The sequence below is a fragment of the Epinephelus moara genome, chromosome 16 (genome assembly GCF_006386435.1).
Source record: "Epinephelus moara isolate mb chromosome 16, YSFRI_EMoa_1.0, whole genome shotgun sequence".
In the NCBI taxonomy this organism is placed as follows: Eukaryota; Metazoa; Chordata; class Actinopteri; order Perciformes; family Serranidae; genus Epinephelus; species Epinephelus moara.
The window spans coordinates 30,958,691-30,970,623 of record NC_065521.1 but is presented as its reverse complement, the minus strand read 5'-3'; the positions used below and the strand labels follow the sequence as shown (position 1 = coordinate 30,970,623).

At 40.9% G+C, this 11,933-nt stretch overlaps 2 protein-coding genes across 5 annotated transcripts in view; both read right to left on the bottom strand.

Annotated features, from left to right (window-relative positions):
- kctd6b (potassium channel tetramerization domain containing 6b) overlaps positions 1-3,987 on the bottom strand; it is a 6,493-nt gene extending 2,506 nt beyond the window's left edge. The window contains exons 1-2 of one of the 4 annotated variants that reach the window (XM_050064366.1): positions 3,862-3,987; positions 988-1,088 (exon numbers count right to left, since the gene is read on the bottom strand). In XM_050064366.1, the coding sequence (XP_049920323.1) occupies positions 988-1,014 (27 nt within the window). In that variant the 5' untranslated portion in view covers positions 1,015-1,088; positions 3,862-3,987. Of the gene's footprint in view, positions 1-987; positions 1,089-3,841 lie in introns of all 4 variants that reach the window. The other 3 variants (XM_050064365.1, XM_050064368.1, XM_050064367.1) reach the window with 3 other exon arrangements.
- A 62-nt stretch (positions 3,988-4,049) lies between these two features.
- abhd6b (abhydrolase domain containing 6, acylglycerol lipase b) lies at positions 4,050-9,078 on the bottom strand. Its single transcript, XM_050064363.1, has 9 exons — positions 8,875-9,078; positions 8,572-8,701; positions 7,678-7,834; positions 7,313-7,426; positions 7,072-7,204; positions 5,047-5,204; positions 4,870-4,924; positions 4,687-4,787; positions 4,050-4,459 (listed from the first exon to the last, which is right to left on the bottom strand). The coding sequence occupies exons 2-9, from the start codon at positions 8,694-8,696 to the stop codon at positions 4,280-4,282; spliced, it is 1,023 nt and encodes a 340-aa protein (XP_049920320.1). The 5' UTR covers positions 8,697-8,701; positions 8,875-9,078; the 3' UTR covers positions 4,050-4,279.
- Between the last annotated feature and the right edge of the window lie 2,855 nt (positions 9,079-11,933).

Genomic DNA, 11,933 nt, shown 5'->3' with positions numbered 1-11,933 from the left:
GCTCGTAAACATAGTCCGACTGCGTTAAAAGTTTTAAACAAAGTCGCTGTAAGTCCTTCATTTCCACAATCTTGTGGACTGAGCACACGTTTGATAAAACTGAGTTAAATCTCTCGGCATCCATTTTCAAGCTCTCTGTGTGTTTGTTTCCTTGCGGACGAGAAAAGGGGGAGCGCACATTTCCGGGAGGGCGTGTCCTTTTCAAAAATGCAACAGGTGTTGCTTTGTTGCCGGCCGTTTTCTCCGGTGAGTTAAACACACTTTAGAAAGGAGTGTCCCCAGACTATCAGAAGGCGGAGATCTCTGATTGTGTGGTGGCGAGACTAGTTTAACCCAAACAATGTGTCATGTGACTGCAGCTGGTTTGGATCAAGGTCGGAACACGTTCTCACCCCAAACGAAACGCACCAGAGTTCGTTTCTAACTGGTACGAGACCACCTCTTCAAGAAGGTCTCAGTCCAGTTGTCTTGATGCGTACCTGAGCATGATTGCTGTGTTCAAACCTGCCCAAACGAACTGCACTTAGGGGGCAAACAAATCTGAGTTTGATTGAACCGAACCAAACAGACAGCTACTTGGCAGAGAGAGCAAAAAACTAGCTTGACAGTAAAGCCAAATGCAAGTATGATGCTGAATGTGTGGACCTTGAACTAATGTCTAAGGAGAAATCTGGACTCTGGAGATTTATAAGAAAGTAGACATAAGAATCATGGAAATAATTATATAAAATATAAAAAATATTTGCATTATGATACAGTGTTTAATACTAGTATTAATATATCTAAAAATATAAAAATATCTGTATTGTGCTGAGTATGTAATGTATGTAAAAATATAAAAATACTGCAGTGAAGTTATTGGACTGCATTCGTTTTAAATGCTAGATGTAAAAAAAAAACTGCAACAGAGTGAATTTAACATTTCTCCATCACAAACAAACATCTGACATTGCTCTTATTCTAGTCTGACTTCTATCCATCTCTTACCCTATGGCCCCAGTCTCCATTATCCATTTGTAGAACAATACCCACTTGGTCAGAACCAAAATAGAGAGGGAACAGATACGGTTTGGCTTAATCAAATTCACCTGTGGAAAAAACAGTCACATTAACATGAGCTGTAACAAAGATAGGTAGATTGACACAATCATGTAGACTCAGTCAAATCACGTGTGTTCCCAGTGCAGACGAGAGCCTGCAGTCTGTACCTGTGTGTTTGTTGGATTACCCAAGTAGTGTTCTACCTGTTTACTTAGAAGGAGGTGTTCGCTTTGTGGATTAAATGAGTTTACTGTATCCAAGCATGTGTGTGTTATGTCATTTTCCGTCGCATAAGGTCAGTTAAATTATTAGGTTGACAAAACAGCCTCACTGCAAGGATCATTTCAGTAGATGTTTAGGAACTTTACATCATCTTCTCCTGAGATGTGTTCTTATTACACAAACATGCAAACAGCACAGCTTTTGCCAAATTACACGAGAATAAATACATTAGGACACCATGCACAGGTTAAATTAGTATGCATGTAAATTACAATATACACATTTTTGTATACATTGATACCATGTCAAAGAAAATGAAAAAATGATGACGGATTTGTAAAATCAAAGCATGGACGCCCTTTCTGCTGTAGGCCAACAAGTTCAGCATGAAGATGATTAAGGAAGGGTTGCCAAATATTATAAAAGAGGTTGTCATTACCCTTTAATGTAGCACTGAAGCTTTCCAAATCAAAAACCTTAAATGTTTCTATGTACCACTGTGTGACTGGTTTGATCTGGTTTGATTGTGGTAGGTTTGATCCACAGCCTCACTAGAAGCAGACGCTTACCCATTAAAGTCAGCAGTCCAGCAGATAAAAAGAGCTGCTCCATTACTTTATTCAGGAGAAACAAGCCTGGTTCTGTCTTAACTGTTTTATGGAAAATTGAGCTAAGTTACTTGGCAATATTTTTCCAGTACATTGATACAAAGGGACGTTGCCAGATACAATGATAGTAAGTAAGTAGTATGGTGTGCTTATCCTTAGACAGTATATTACATGCAGTAGATGTTGGACAATACGCCCCCAGGCATCCAGGCAGGCTAGAGTCTGACATGAAAGCTAAGCAATCTACTGCTGTGAATGGATCACCAACAAAACCTCTTATACCATCCTAAAAAGTCCCACAAAGAAAAAAAATCAATATCAATTTAAGTGTACTTTATTTAGAATACTTTCACTGCTTGACCTTGCCGTTGGCAGTGATTTCCAGCAGGGAAATTAAGCTGTTATATCGCGCTCTTCAGAGCCACACTTCAGTAAGGGAAAAAGTTAACACTGCTGAACACAGGAGCTGCTGGACTACCACTCCCTCGAACAGTTATTTTATTTGTATTATGTGACTCTGACTTTAAAAGGATTAGTTCTGATTCACCAAAATTACACAATAACATAAGCTAACTGATCAAAGCAGCTGCAGACCAGCAGCTCCCGTGTTCAACAAGCTAAAACTACTAATGGAGTCTGGTGTCTTTGACGAAAGGATGCAAGGAGAACAGATGCCGTTAAGGGCTTCCCAGATCAAACAGGCTGTCTTGATAGCAAGGTAGTGCCATGAAAATACTCTCAATATAGCGAACACTATGGATGATGTTGATTATTTTTAGGCAGTAGACAGTAGTTAGCATTGTCGCCTCACAACAAGAAGGTTGCTGGTTCGAACCCAGGGGTGGAGGAGTCCCTCTGTGCAGAGTTTGCATGTTCTCCCTGTGTCAGCGTGAGTTTTCTCCAGGTGATCCAGCTTCCTCCCACAGTCCAAAGACATGCAGGTTAATTGGTGACTCTAAATTGGCTGTATATATATGTTAGCCCTGCGAAAGTCTGCTAACCTGTCCAGGGTGTACCCTGCTTCTCGCCCAGTGGGGTTTTCTTTTTTTTTTGCTGCTGACCCACATCCACAGCAGTACATTGCCTCCAAAGACCTTAGCCTCCATGTCAGACTGCAGCCTGCTTCTCCAAACTGGGAGCATGCCAACGCCATCTACTGTAGGCAATACACCAGCTAAGGTTAAGTAACCCATACAACCCCACTTAAAAAAAAAACTACCCCTTTAACACTGAAGGGAGAAAGGAGGAAGTGAACCAACATGGTCCTGAAATCCTCAGAAAAAAACGGTAAATCTGAGGATCTGCATTTCCTTGGAAATTGGCAAACTCAATCTGCTGTTGAAGACAATGAGACATGATAGAAAGCTCCAGAACAGCTGCTAAATTAGGCTGTAAAATGTCAAAATGAACTTTGAACCTCATGTGTCTGTTACCACGCATAATAACATAAATCACCACTCCACTTTAATTGAAAGTGAAACCTGGCGCCGATGAATGGACGTAAACCCACTAATTTACATTTTGTACGCTCTTTAACAACAGTGCGCTTAACTACCTCAGCAAAAGGTGAATGCTAACGAAGCAAGCTAACATTAATGTTTGTTTGATAGCTAACGTTAGAGTTAAAAGTAGCCGTCCGACCTCAATGCATTTCACTCTGTGCGTTGAAAATTAAGGAAGCTGACAAACGAGCTGGTGTCGCAAGCAAACTAAATATACTTTAAAAGACGAATGAGGCTATAAAGTTGTGAATCCATCTCGGATGCCCTGAGGTATGTTGCGTTAAACACACTGCGAGTACAACACTGAAAAGATTTATCGTATAGCCTGCTAGCTAACTGCTAACTAGCGAGCTAACGCAGCTAGCAGTGCACGAGCCGTTGACGTTGACTGCCGTTACTACTACGGTTGACGCCGGGACCTTAATTAGACAACCGGGAAGTAACACACACGTTAAAACAAAGCCTTACCGGCTCACTTTCTTGTCTACCTCTCTTTTTTCGCTCAGAAACAGCAGCTTGCGGTCGGTCTTTCACGGTGTAGCCGGGCAGTCAGTGATGTTTGCCGCTGGTCGTACCGGGCAGCTGTGCTCTGCTCCGGGCTGCAGCAAAACTGCGCACACAAGGAGGGTGAAGGAGGGGAGGAGGTCCTGCTGCAACCACAGGCACCTCTGCATGAATACATTCACACATCACAGTCACATACTGGGAGTTTTATTATCATGACGCAGCTTACAAATCAAGTGCAAGTTATGTTAATCATCTAAGTAATGTTGGAACACTATAAACCTTGCTCTCTGTCCTATTAGTGCACATTTTTTAAAGCTGAGACATCTGTTTACACATGAATGTCACGTACAGGGAACACGTGAAGCACTGCAGTGGTAAGAAAAGATCAAAGTCTTTAGTTCAGGAGGATTTCTTTGTGCCACCCCTGACATCTTGCTGCAAGATGATGAACTCCAGGATGAGTTTGGCTGTCCGACAAGGCCTCTCCATCACCACAGCGTGTCCACAGTTATCCAGCAGGTCCACTCTGCACCCAGGTAACACCTCTTTAATGACTGTAGCTCCAGAGACATCCACCACCTGGACAAATACAGGATAGTCATCATGTCTGTGTAGGTGTGTGACTCAAGTTTCTCTATTCAGACCCAAGCGACCAAAGAAAGGTGAGCCACTGTGTTCATGTTACAAGTTTGTACACAGCCACATGAATTTAAGGATTAGTTTAGAAGCAAAAGCTGTCAGGTAACCACTTATGTATTCATACAGGCTTTGCTGAGTCACTGTATCAGTGGAACATCACACATTACCTGGTCTTGTTTGCCCCATATCACTTGTAAAGGTGCAGTGATCAGATGTAAGTGCTCCTGTAAGGCATATCTTGATTTCTCTCCGACAATCTCCATAAATACTGATTAAAAAAGAAACATTTTTACCATACTGTCCCCTCACATGATAAATCTTAAAAAAAATTCAGACCAAAGTGAACTAACCTTCTTCGTAAAATGAATTGTGAGGCTCTCGAACATCAACCAACCCTTGGAGAATCTAACAACGAAAGCATGTGAATAAACAGCAGCAAAATAACACATACACTTAATATTATCACCCACTGTGCCTGCACACAAAGTGAAATGCACAAAGCTTTGATTTTCAAGTGTGGGCCTGACCTGCTGAGGGATTTTAAAGCGAACATGAGAGCAAAGTCTGAACATGTTCTCCATCTCCTCGGGTGTAGTGGGGATCAGCGGGATGTTTAAAGTGTAATTGCTGTGTTCCAGGTCCTGCAGATGATTGTCAAATTTGGTCTCACATGGGTGTCTTATCCCTGCAGGATAAAATAAATGTTTTCTGATTAGAAAGTGATGATGCATGCTCACATTTTGTCTGGAATGTCAAACAGAGCAAGCTGCAAAGGAAGTAAAACAGGGTGTGTGTGTGTGTGTTATCATGATCGTGTCAGGTCATGTCTTGTAATTCTTTATAATACAGTATTATGTGACAACTTTTAAAGACAAACTGGTGATCAAACAAAATGTCAGAAACAACAGACTGTAGGCAGGAAATATATCCATTAAATGGGCACTCCAGCTAATCAGGATTGCTCCTCCATAAAGTTAGGGGAATCTGAGGAGACACATTTAAAAAAGAAAGGTCAGAATAGAAGCAGCAGAAGCTGAGGTACTTGGACTTTTAACAGTTTGAATCCTACACTTCTGGGAACATGAGATCTGTGAGCCAATGGGAAAGAGTCAGTTCCCCAGACTTGAGAGGCAAATATACTTATATACTCATTTGCTCAGATTGAGAGAGTGACAGTATCTTCTGTGTAAAAATGTCCATAAAAGACACACAGAGTAAAATGTTTTCAGTTTTCATTAAAGGGTATCATCACCTTGATTAAAAATTCCAATATGTTATTTCCATGGCCTGGGAAAGCTCAAATAATATTTGTGAACATGAGCTACTTTCTCCCAAAAGCCATAAACCAGAGAAGTAAGTCTCAAACTTGTGATGTCATCAAGTATAAAGTCTGGAGCTGCTCCATAGAAAATGAATGGGAGACTGATTTTGTCTCTATTTTACACCCAAATGAGCTTTATTCTGTTGTAATGTTCTCAGTGCTGAAACAAAAATGTACCTATATACTCAGGAAACTCCCCTGGGTGCACAGTTTCATATATAACGTCTTTCCCAATTCATTGTCTGTGGAAAAGCTCCAGACTTCATACCCTATGACATCACAAATTTAAGCTTAAGCGCTGTAGCTTATGGATTTGGGAGAGAGTTGTGCATGTTTGCTAATATTTTTTGAGTGTATTAGGTCATAGGAGTAATGTATGAATATTTAAAATGGGCATACTTCCCCTTTAATGCTACTTAAAGTCCCAAGCAGATACAGCTTATGGATGTGACCTCTGACCTGGGTGAGGTCTGCATTTGGACCATCTTGGGTAAATGCCCACGTCTTTGCTAAAGCTTCGATTGTCAGCCTGGACCCAATTGAGCCCAATCTGACCCACTGGATCAGGGCCAAGCTGTAATTTCTAAAAACTGCCTTGGGCTTGAATCAGATCAGATTCGCTCCACATTGTGAGCATTTTGTTAATGCAGACCTCATAGTCTGTGTAATGTCATGAATAATGTATGGGCTGTGTTGCCATCAACACATCCTGACACCTGCCTCTCACTGATGAGGAGAAAAGTTATACTATCTGTATTTAATGTATGTGACAGTTTTGTGGCTGTGCTGAACATTCAGTAGGAGAGGGCACATGTCGGTTATCACACTCAAAAGACTTTAAGTTAACTATAGCTCAAAAAAATAAATGTTTTAATATTTAATTTCAGTGGAAATTTGTGTTTTTAAATCGGGCTCAGACCCAAAACTGCTGCCATAGTTCGGGCTCAGGTCAAGCCTGGACAGAAACTATGCAGGTTCATGTAGGATCAGGCCTGATTTTTTTGGGGGGGGCCTGATCGTAGGTCTGCTTTACGCACCCAGTTTGTAACACAGGTCCTAACAGAGATAACCCAGATGACATTGCTATGATCATCAGGGTTTTTTTCCCTGCAGAGCCACAGCTGATGTGAGTTAGCCTCTTTAAGTGACAAATATTGACTGGTTTCTGCGTCTGACATAACATTTAAGTGGTCGTTGCTTATGTCATACACACACACACACAGTGACTGACCATCTGGACAAATGAGAGTCATACTACAGATCTCTGACGGGTAGCAGGCTGCATAAACCCCGGCTACATTTCCCCCCATGGAGGTCCCAACCACATGGAAAGGTTTCTTGTTTAAGCGAATGCTTTCCACAAACTGAGAAGAAATAGAGACAAGAACAGAGCATCAGTGGAGTTATTTTAGGCACCAGACAAGTCCTACAAATACACCCAGATACATTTCATTTCTCTCTCTTCAGTGTACCTGATGGATCCTTCTGACCTGCCCCTCGATGGAGTAATCCTCTGCGTTGGTGCGTGTCGTTCCCTCATGACCAGGCATGTCCACACACACAATGTGCAGATGTTTTGGTAGATACTGTAACAGCAGAGGAGAGAAAGGTATACATTAAAATACCATTAATGTATGCCTGCGAGCAAAGACAGGCCGTAACAATTGAAATGTTATAAGCAACTGAATTTATAGCATTAAATTCTTGTTAATTAATTATTAATTAAGATTTAACAGCCTGTGATCTAGCTGTGTTTCATGTCAAATGGCAGGTTTGAAATCTGTCTCATGAGTTCACAATGACACACAGTTGTGTTCAGTGTTGCAGACCACCTGACCTTGACCACAGTGAGCCACGTGTCTTTGTGAGCAGAGAAGCCGTGCAGCATTAAAATGGAGGGTCTCATCCCGGGCTTTCCTCTGTAGGCGTAACAGAAACGATAACCACCGCAGTCTGCGTAGCGCAGCTGCAAGCCCAGAGTCCTCCTCCAGTACCTGTAGAGGAGCAGGTACATCTGAGCTGATATACACACAGACATGACGGCACTGGAATTCAAATTTGGGCCAAGTGATAACAGGCTTGGATGCAAATGTCATGAGCACATGCTGCTGTTTTCTTTATGTTAGGACTCGGATACACTAAAGGGCTTCATGTTGAGGCAAATCTGGGATTTTGAGCTTTATAAAAAAAATACTTGACATGCCCTCTCATAAAGTATGTGTTCATAAAGGTCTTATTAATCCCTTTATAAGATTGGCTCACTTTTTATCCCATACAGTAGTCACATGTCTGGGCAAAATTAAAGTGCACATCAACATGTTTCAATGAACATATGGGCGTGTGAGTGTTTTAAAACAACCTGTGCAGCCAAACAGATTCAAGTCCAAAGCCTGGCTGATATTTGGGGGATAGGAGGATAAAATATTGCGCAAAACCTAAAGAATAATTCTATTTGAAGGAATGTTGCAGCCATAACAAATAAAATAAAATAAAATAAATGTCATACAGCTTCAATGAAGGTGTGGAAAAAAGCTAATATAGAAAAATAAAGAAAAGAAACTGGATATTAAGCAGTTAAAAATGATATGCACTTGGATTCGAAATATGTTTTGTCATCAGCACTTTGTAATTTATTGTAAAATAATTGTGGTAGAATTATTATTTCTGGCTCATAAGAGGGAATCTACATCATATAAAGTGAAAAGCAGGACAGCACAATTATCGACCTCACCAGTAATACACTTTAATGAGTGCTGAGGGCCAGAGGAGGAAGGACGCAAAAAAGGCCAGGATGGGAATTGCCAGCGTTCCTCCCGCAATGACGATCAGATTCAGCACGTCCAGCTCAGCTGCCATTTCACCTACAAAAACACATCAACACACATACGGCACACATGCAGCATCTCATGAGCATAACATGTAGGGGGAGGGGTCAGTGTCCGTACAGTGTTTTGTTGAATAAACACTCGCCAAAATAACACATGAAACATCTCTCCATGCAACAACAAGCCTTTTAAAATTGTAAAAGACTTACTTTTCAGATGAGTTTGCTCCCTCCTTGTCTCCTGTCTCACGTGAGCGCTGTAACTCTGTTGATTAGTTTCACAGCATGTAGATACTTTACTTTATTTAAAGGTGCTGTTGAAGTGTTGAAAGTAAAAATATCTCTGATACTTTAAATTAAAAAACAATCCCTGTGGAGTGCAGTTAGTCCCAGCAGATTATGTTTGCTCTGGATAAACTCATTGATTATTACTCATCATTGGGGAAACCGGGCCACTACATTATTCGGTCAATCTTTTAAAGTGAACGTACAACAGGCCAGACTTTGCTTGTGACTGAGTCAAGGCAGTGCATGGTCAACAAACATACCCATTTATGGGATAACGTCTGTGAATTAAACAAAATATAAACAGCAGCGGTTAACACCATGAGAGTAGCTATAGACAGTAAAATGAACAGAATAAGCAAAACAGTAAAGGATTATACCAGTGTGTAACAAATGAGCATTGAAGATAGGATCAGTGGCCAAGTTGCAGTGGAAACAAATGTCTCCTCAAGCATTAACACAGTGTATTAACAGTCTACAAGTGATGATCATATCCAAGAGGAGGTTTAATTATAATAATTAGAGTGGCAAAATTACATTTACTTTTCATAATTCCATAGCTTGTCAAGATTCAGATACCAAAAGATTGATATTTCTTTCAGCACATGCTTCCATGAGATTTTTTTGTATTAAGTTCATCTTTATAAATATGGTCTACATGCTTTGGCCATGTTTTGGTATCAGGTTTTACTTATTGTCAGTGTCTGATGTTGGATGCTATCAGAGCAAATATGGTAAATGATAGTTTTGACTCTCTTCTTGTTGTAGGCCTAAAGTGATTCTTACATCCTACCGCTGTATAAACGGATTGAAAAAATGTTTTAACATTACAGCAACTAAAATGCATTTAAAACGTCTATAGTCTGGAACCTTTCCTCTAAATCATTAGCGAGCATTTATGTATGCAGCTCCTTATATGTGGAATATTCTGCAGAGGGACTTAAAGTTGCACTCACTGGTTCCTCTCGGTCGTTTCAAAGCACTGTTGCAGGATTTTTGTGCACAGTCTTCTATATGTCAATGTCACAGTGTGTATTAGCTGGTCTTTGTAATCATGTGAAGTTAATGTTTTTTGCATTTTTGTGGTTCACACTTTTTGGCTTTTCTTTCTAGTAATCTTATTTTGTGTTTGAGATTTCTTGTTTTAGAGCTTTACATTTTTATTTAGTGTTTTGTTCTGTGTTTGTCTGTAACTCTTGTTGCTGTCTGTCTCAGCCAGGGCACTCTTGATAAAGAGATTTTTAATCTCGTGGGGTTTTTCTGGTTAAATAAAATATAAATAAGTACATAAAACATTTAATTGCAGTGGCCAAAATAGTCTTTCCTTAACTAGACTAGCTAAAGGTTCCAAATCAAAAAAGGATATGTCTCGAAGGAAAATAGACAATTTAATAGTGTGTGGACAGATTTGTTTGCTTTCATGATCATAATTAGCCCACTGCAGAGTAGCCTTCATTTACACACTGATATTTTTTTGGGCCAAATCTGGTTCTGGCTCTTGCCAACCTCAGCATTCTGGTCTCATGACAGAGAATGCTGTACAGATTGTAAAGTCCCATGAGACAAATTGTCTGATATTGGGCTATAAATATAAAACTGACTTGACCTATATATGTAGTTCCAAATTAAAGTGCATTACTTGCCAGGGTCTTTGCGTTTCACTTGTTTCACACCGTGTTTGACAGTCAGACTTTAACAAAGCAGCATCATAAGTCACTGGATGCTGTTTCCTGTCTCCACTGTTCGTTTGAGGCAAGTCATAAATGTACCACCGGGTGTCATGATAGAGGCAGACTGTGGAGCATTCCCGTTTGAAGTCGACAGTGAAGATCTGAGGGCTGTTTTTTGCACAGACCACTGGGTGTCATGATATCCACAATGTGTGAGGTGTCATCAACACTGCTGCAGCTGACAGTGAAGCTGTGAGGGAATCAGGCCAAGACTTTGTTCACAGGCATTTAGAGGAGGTTTCCTTGACTGAAGCCAAGACACAGAACTGATAATTAAACATACCGCCCTCCAGAGGTGATATTGACTTAGATATCAGAGCCCTGAGGTTTTCAGTCCATGCAACCGTTTTTGCATATGCTGTCCTATTTATTTGATACAGATATTTATACATGAAAACATGTTGTGTATAACAACCATGAGCACATAATAAGTTGCATTTCCTGAACAATGAGGGAAATATTTGTATGATTTGTCTGCATGTATCCAGATTTAATCCTGAGGATTTTCATACTGTGTAAAAAGGACTTCAACATTTATCACTAACAATGTGAGCTGAAGCTATATGGGGCCCAAGATCACAGCATAAAAATACCATCTAATGTGGAGCTGCCATTCTGCTGCATCTCTGGTCCACTACAGATGACCTACATACAAAGTAGAGCAGAACAAAATGGACACGGCAACTCTGCTGAGAGGCTCGCCTTGCGTGGGAATGACTCTCATATTTGGGTTTATATAGGGCGAAGAGGCCGTCCTCCAATCTGCTCACATGTCACATCCACAGTGTATTCCCCAGGTCGTCTGAGCCTCACGTCACATTAGCCGCATCATCCTGGTCGTCACATTGCATCCTGAGAGGGAGCCTTGACACAGCAAAGCCTGGCCAACAGAAACAATGGAGCTGGCCTAACAAAAGCAAAAATGAGGACCAGGTGGGCCATGATGGGATGTCCACATGCGGTCAGGGATTTTCTCCGCAGCTATGACCTCATGGACGTTGTGAAATTTAAAAATTTAGCAACAAGCTTCTCATCCTGTTGAGAAATACACTGCATCCTCTTCCACAGACCTACCACCAGTGTGGTCTGCCTGCTCAAAGGGCGTAACTGCACTGGCGTGCTTCACCCTGTAATCTTCCAGCAGGAGTGAAGGCCACCACAGTCAGTTGTCACATTAACTCAGATCATAAAACTTCTGTGATGTTATGCTGCAAATCCATGAAGTAGGCTTCATAAGAGACAAATTAAAAATCA

Bases quoted from the DNA above. Each gene is read 5' to 3' on its own strand.
- abhd6b (XM_050064363.1), bottom strand. From the start codon at position 8,696: ATGGCAGCTGAGCTGGACGTGCTGAATCTGATCGTCATTGCGGGAGGA. The intron at 5,205-7,071 runs GTCAGTCACTGT...TTTATCCTGCAG, and splicing joins GACTCTCATTTGTCCAGATG to GGATAAGACACCCATGTGAG. The intron at 4,460-4,686 runs GTAATGTGTGAT...GTATTTGTCCAG, and splicing joins TATGGGGCAAACAAGACCAG to GTGGTGGATGTCTCTGGAGC.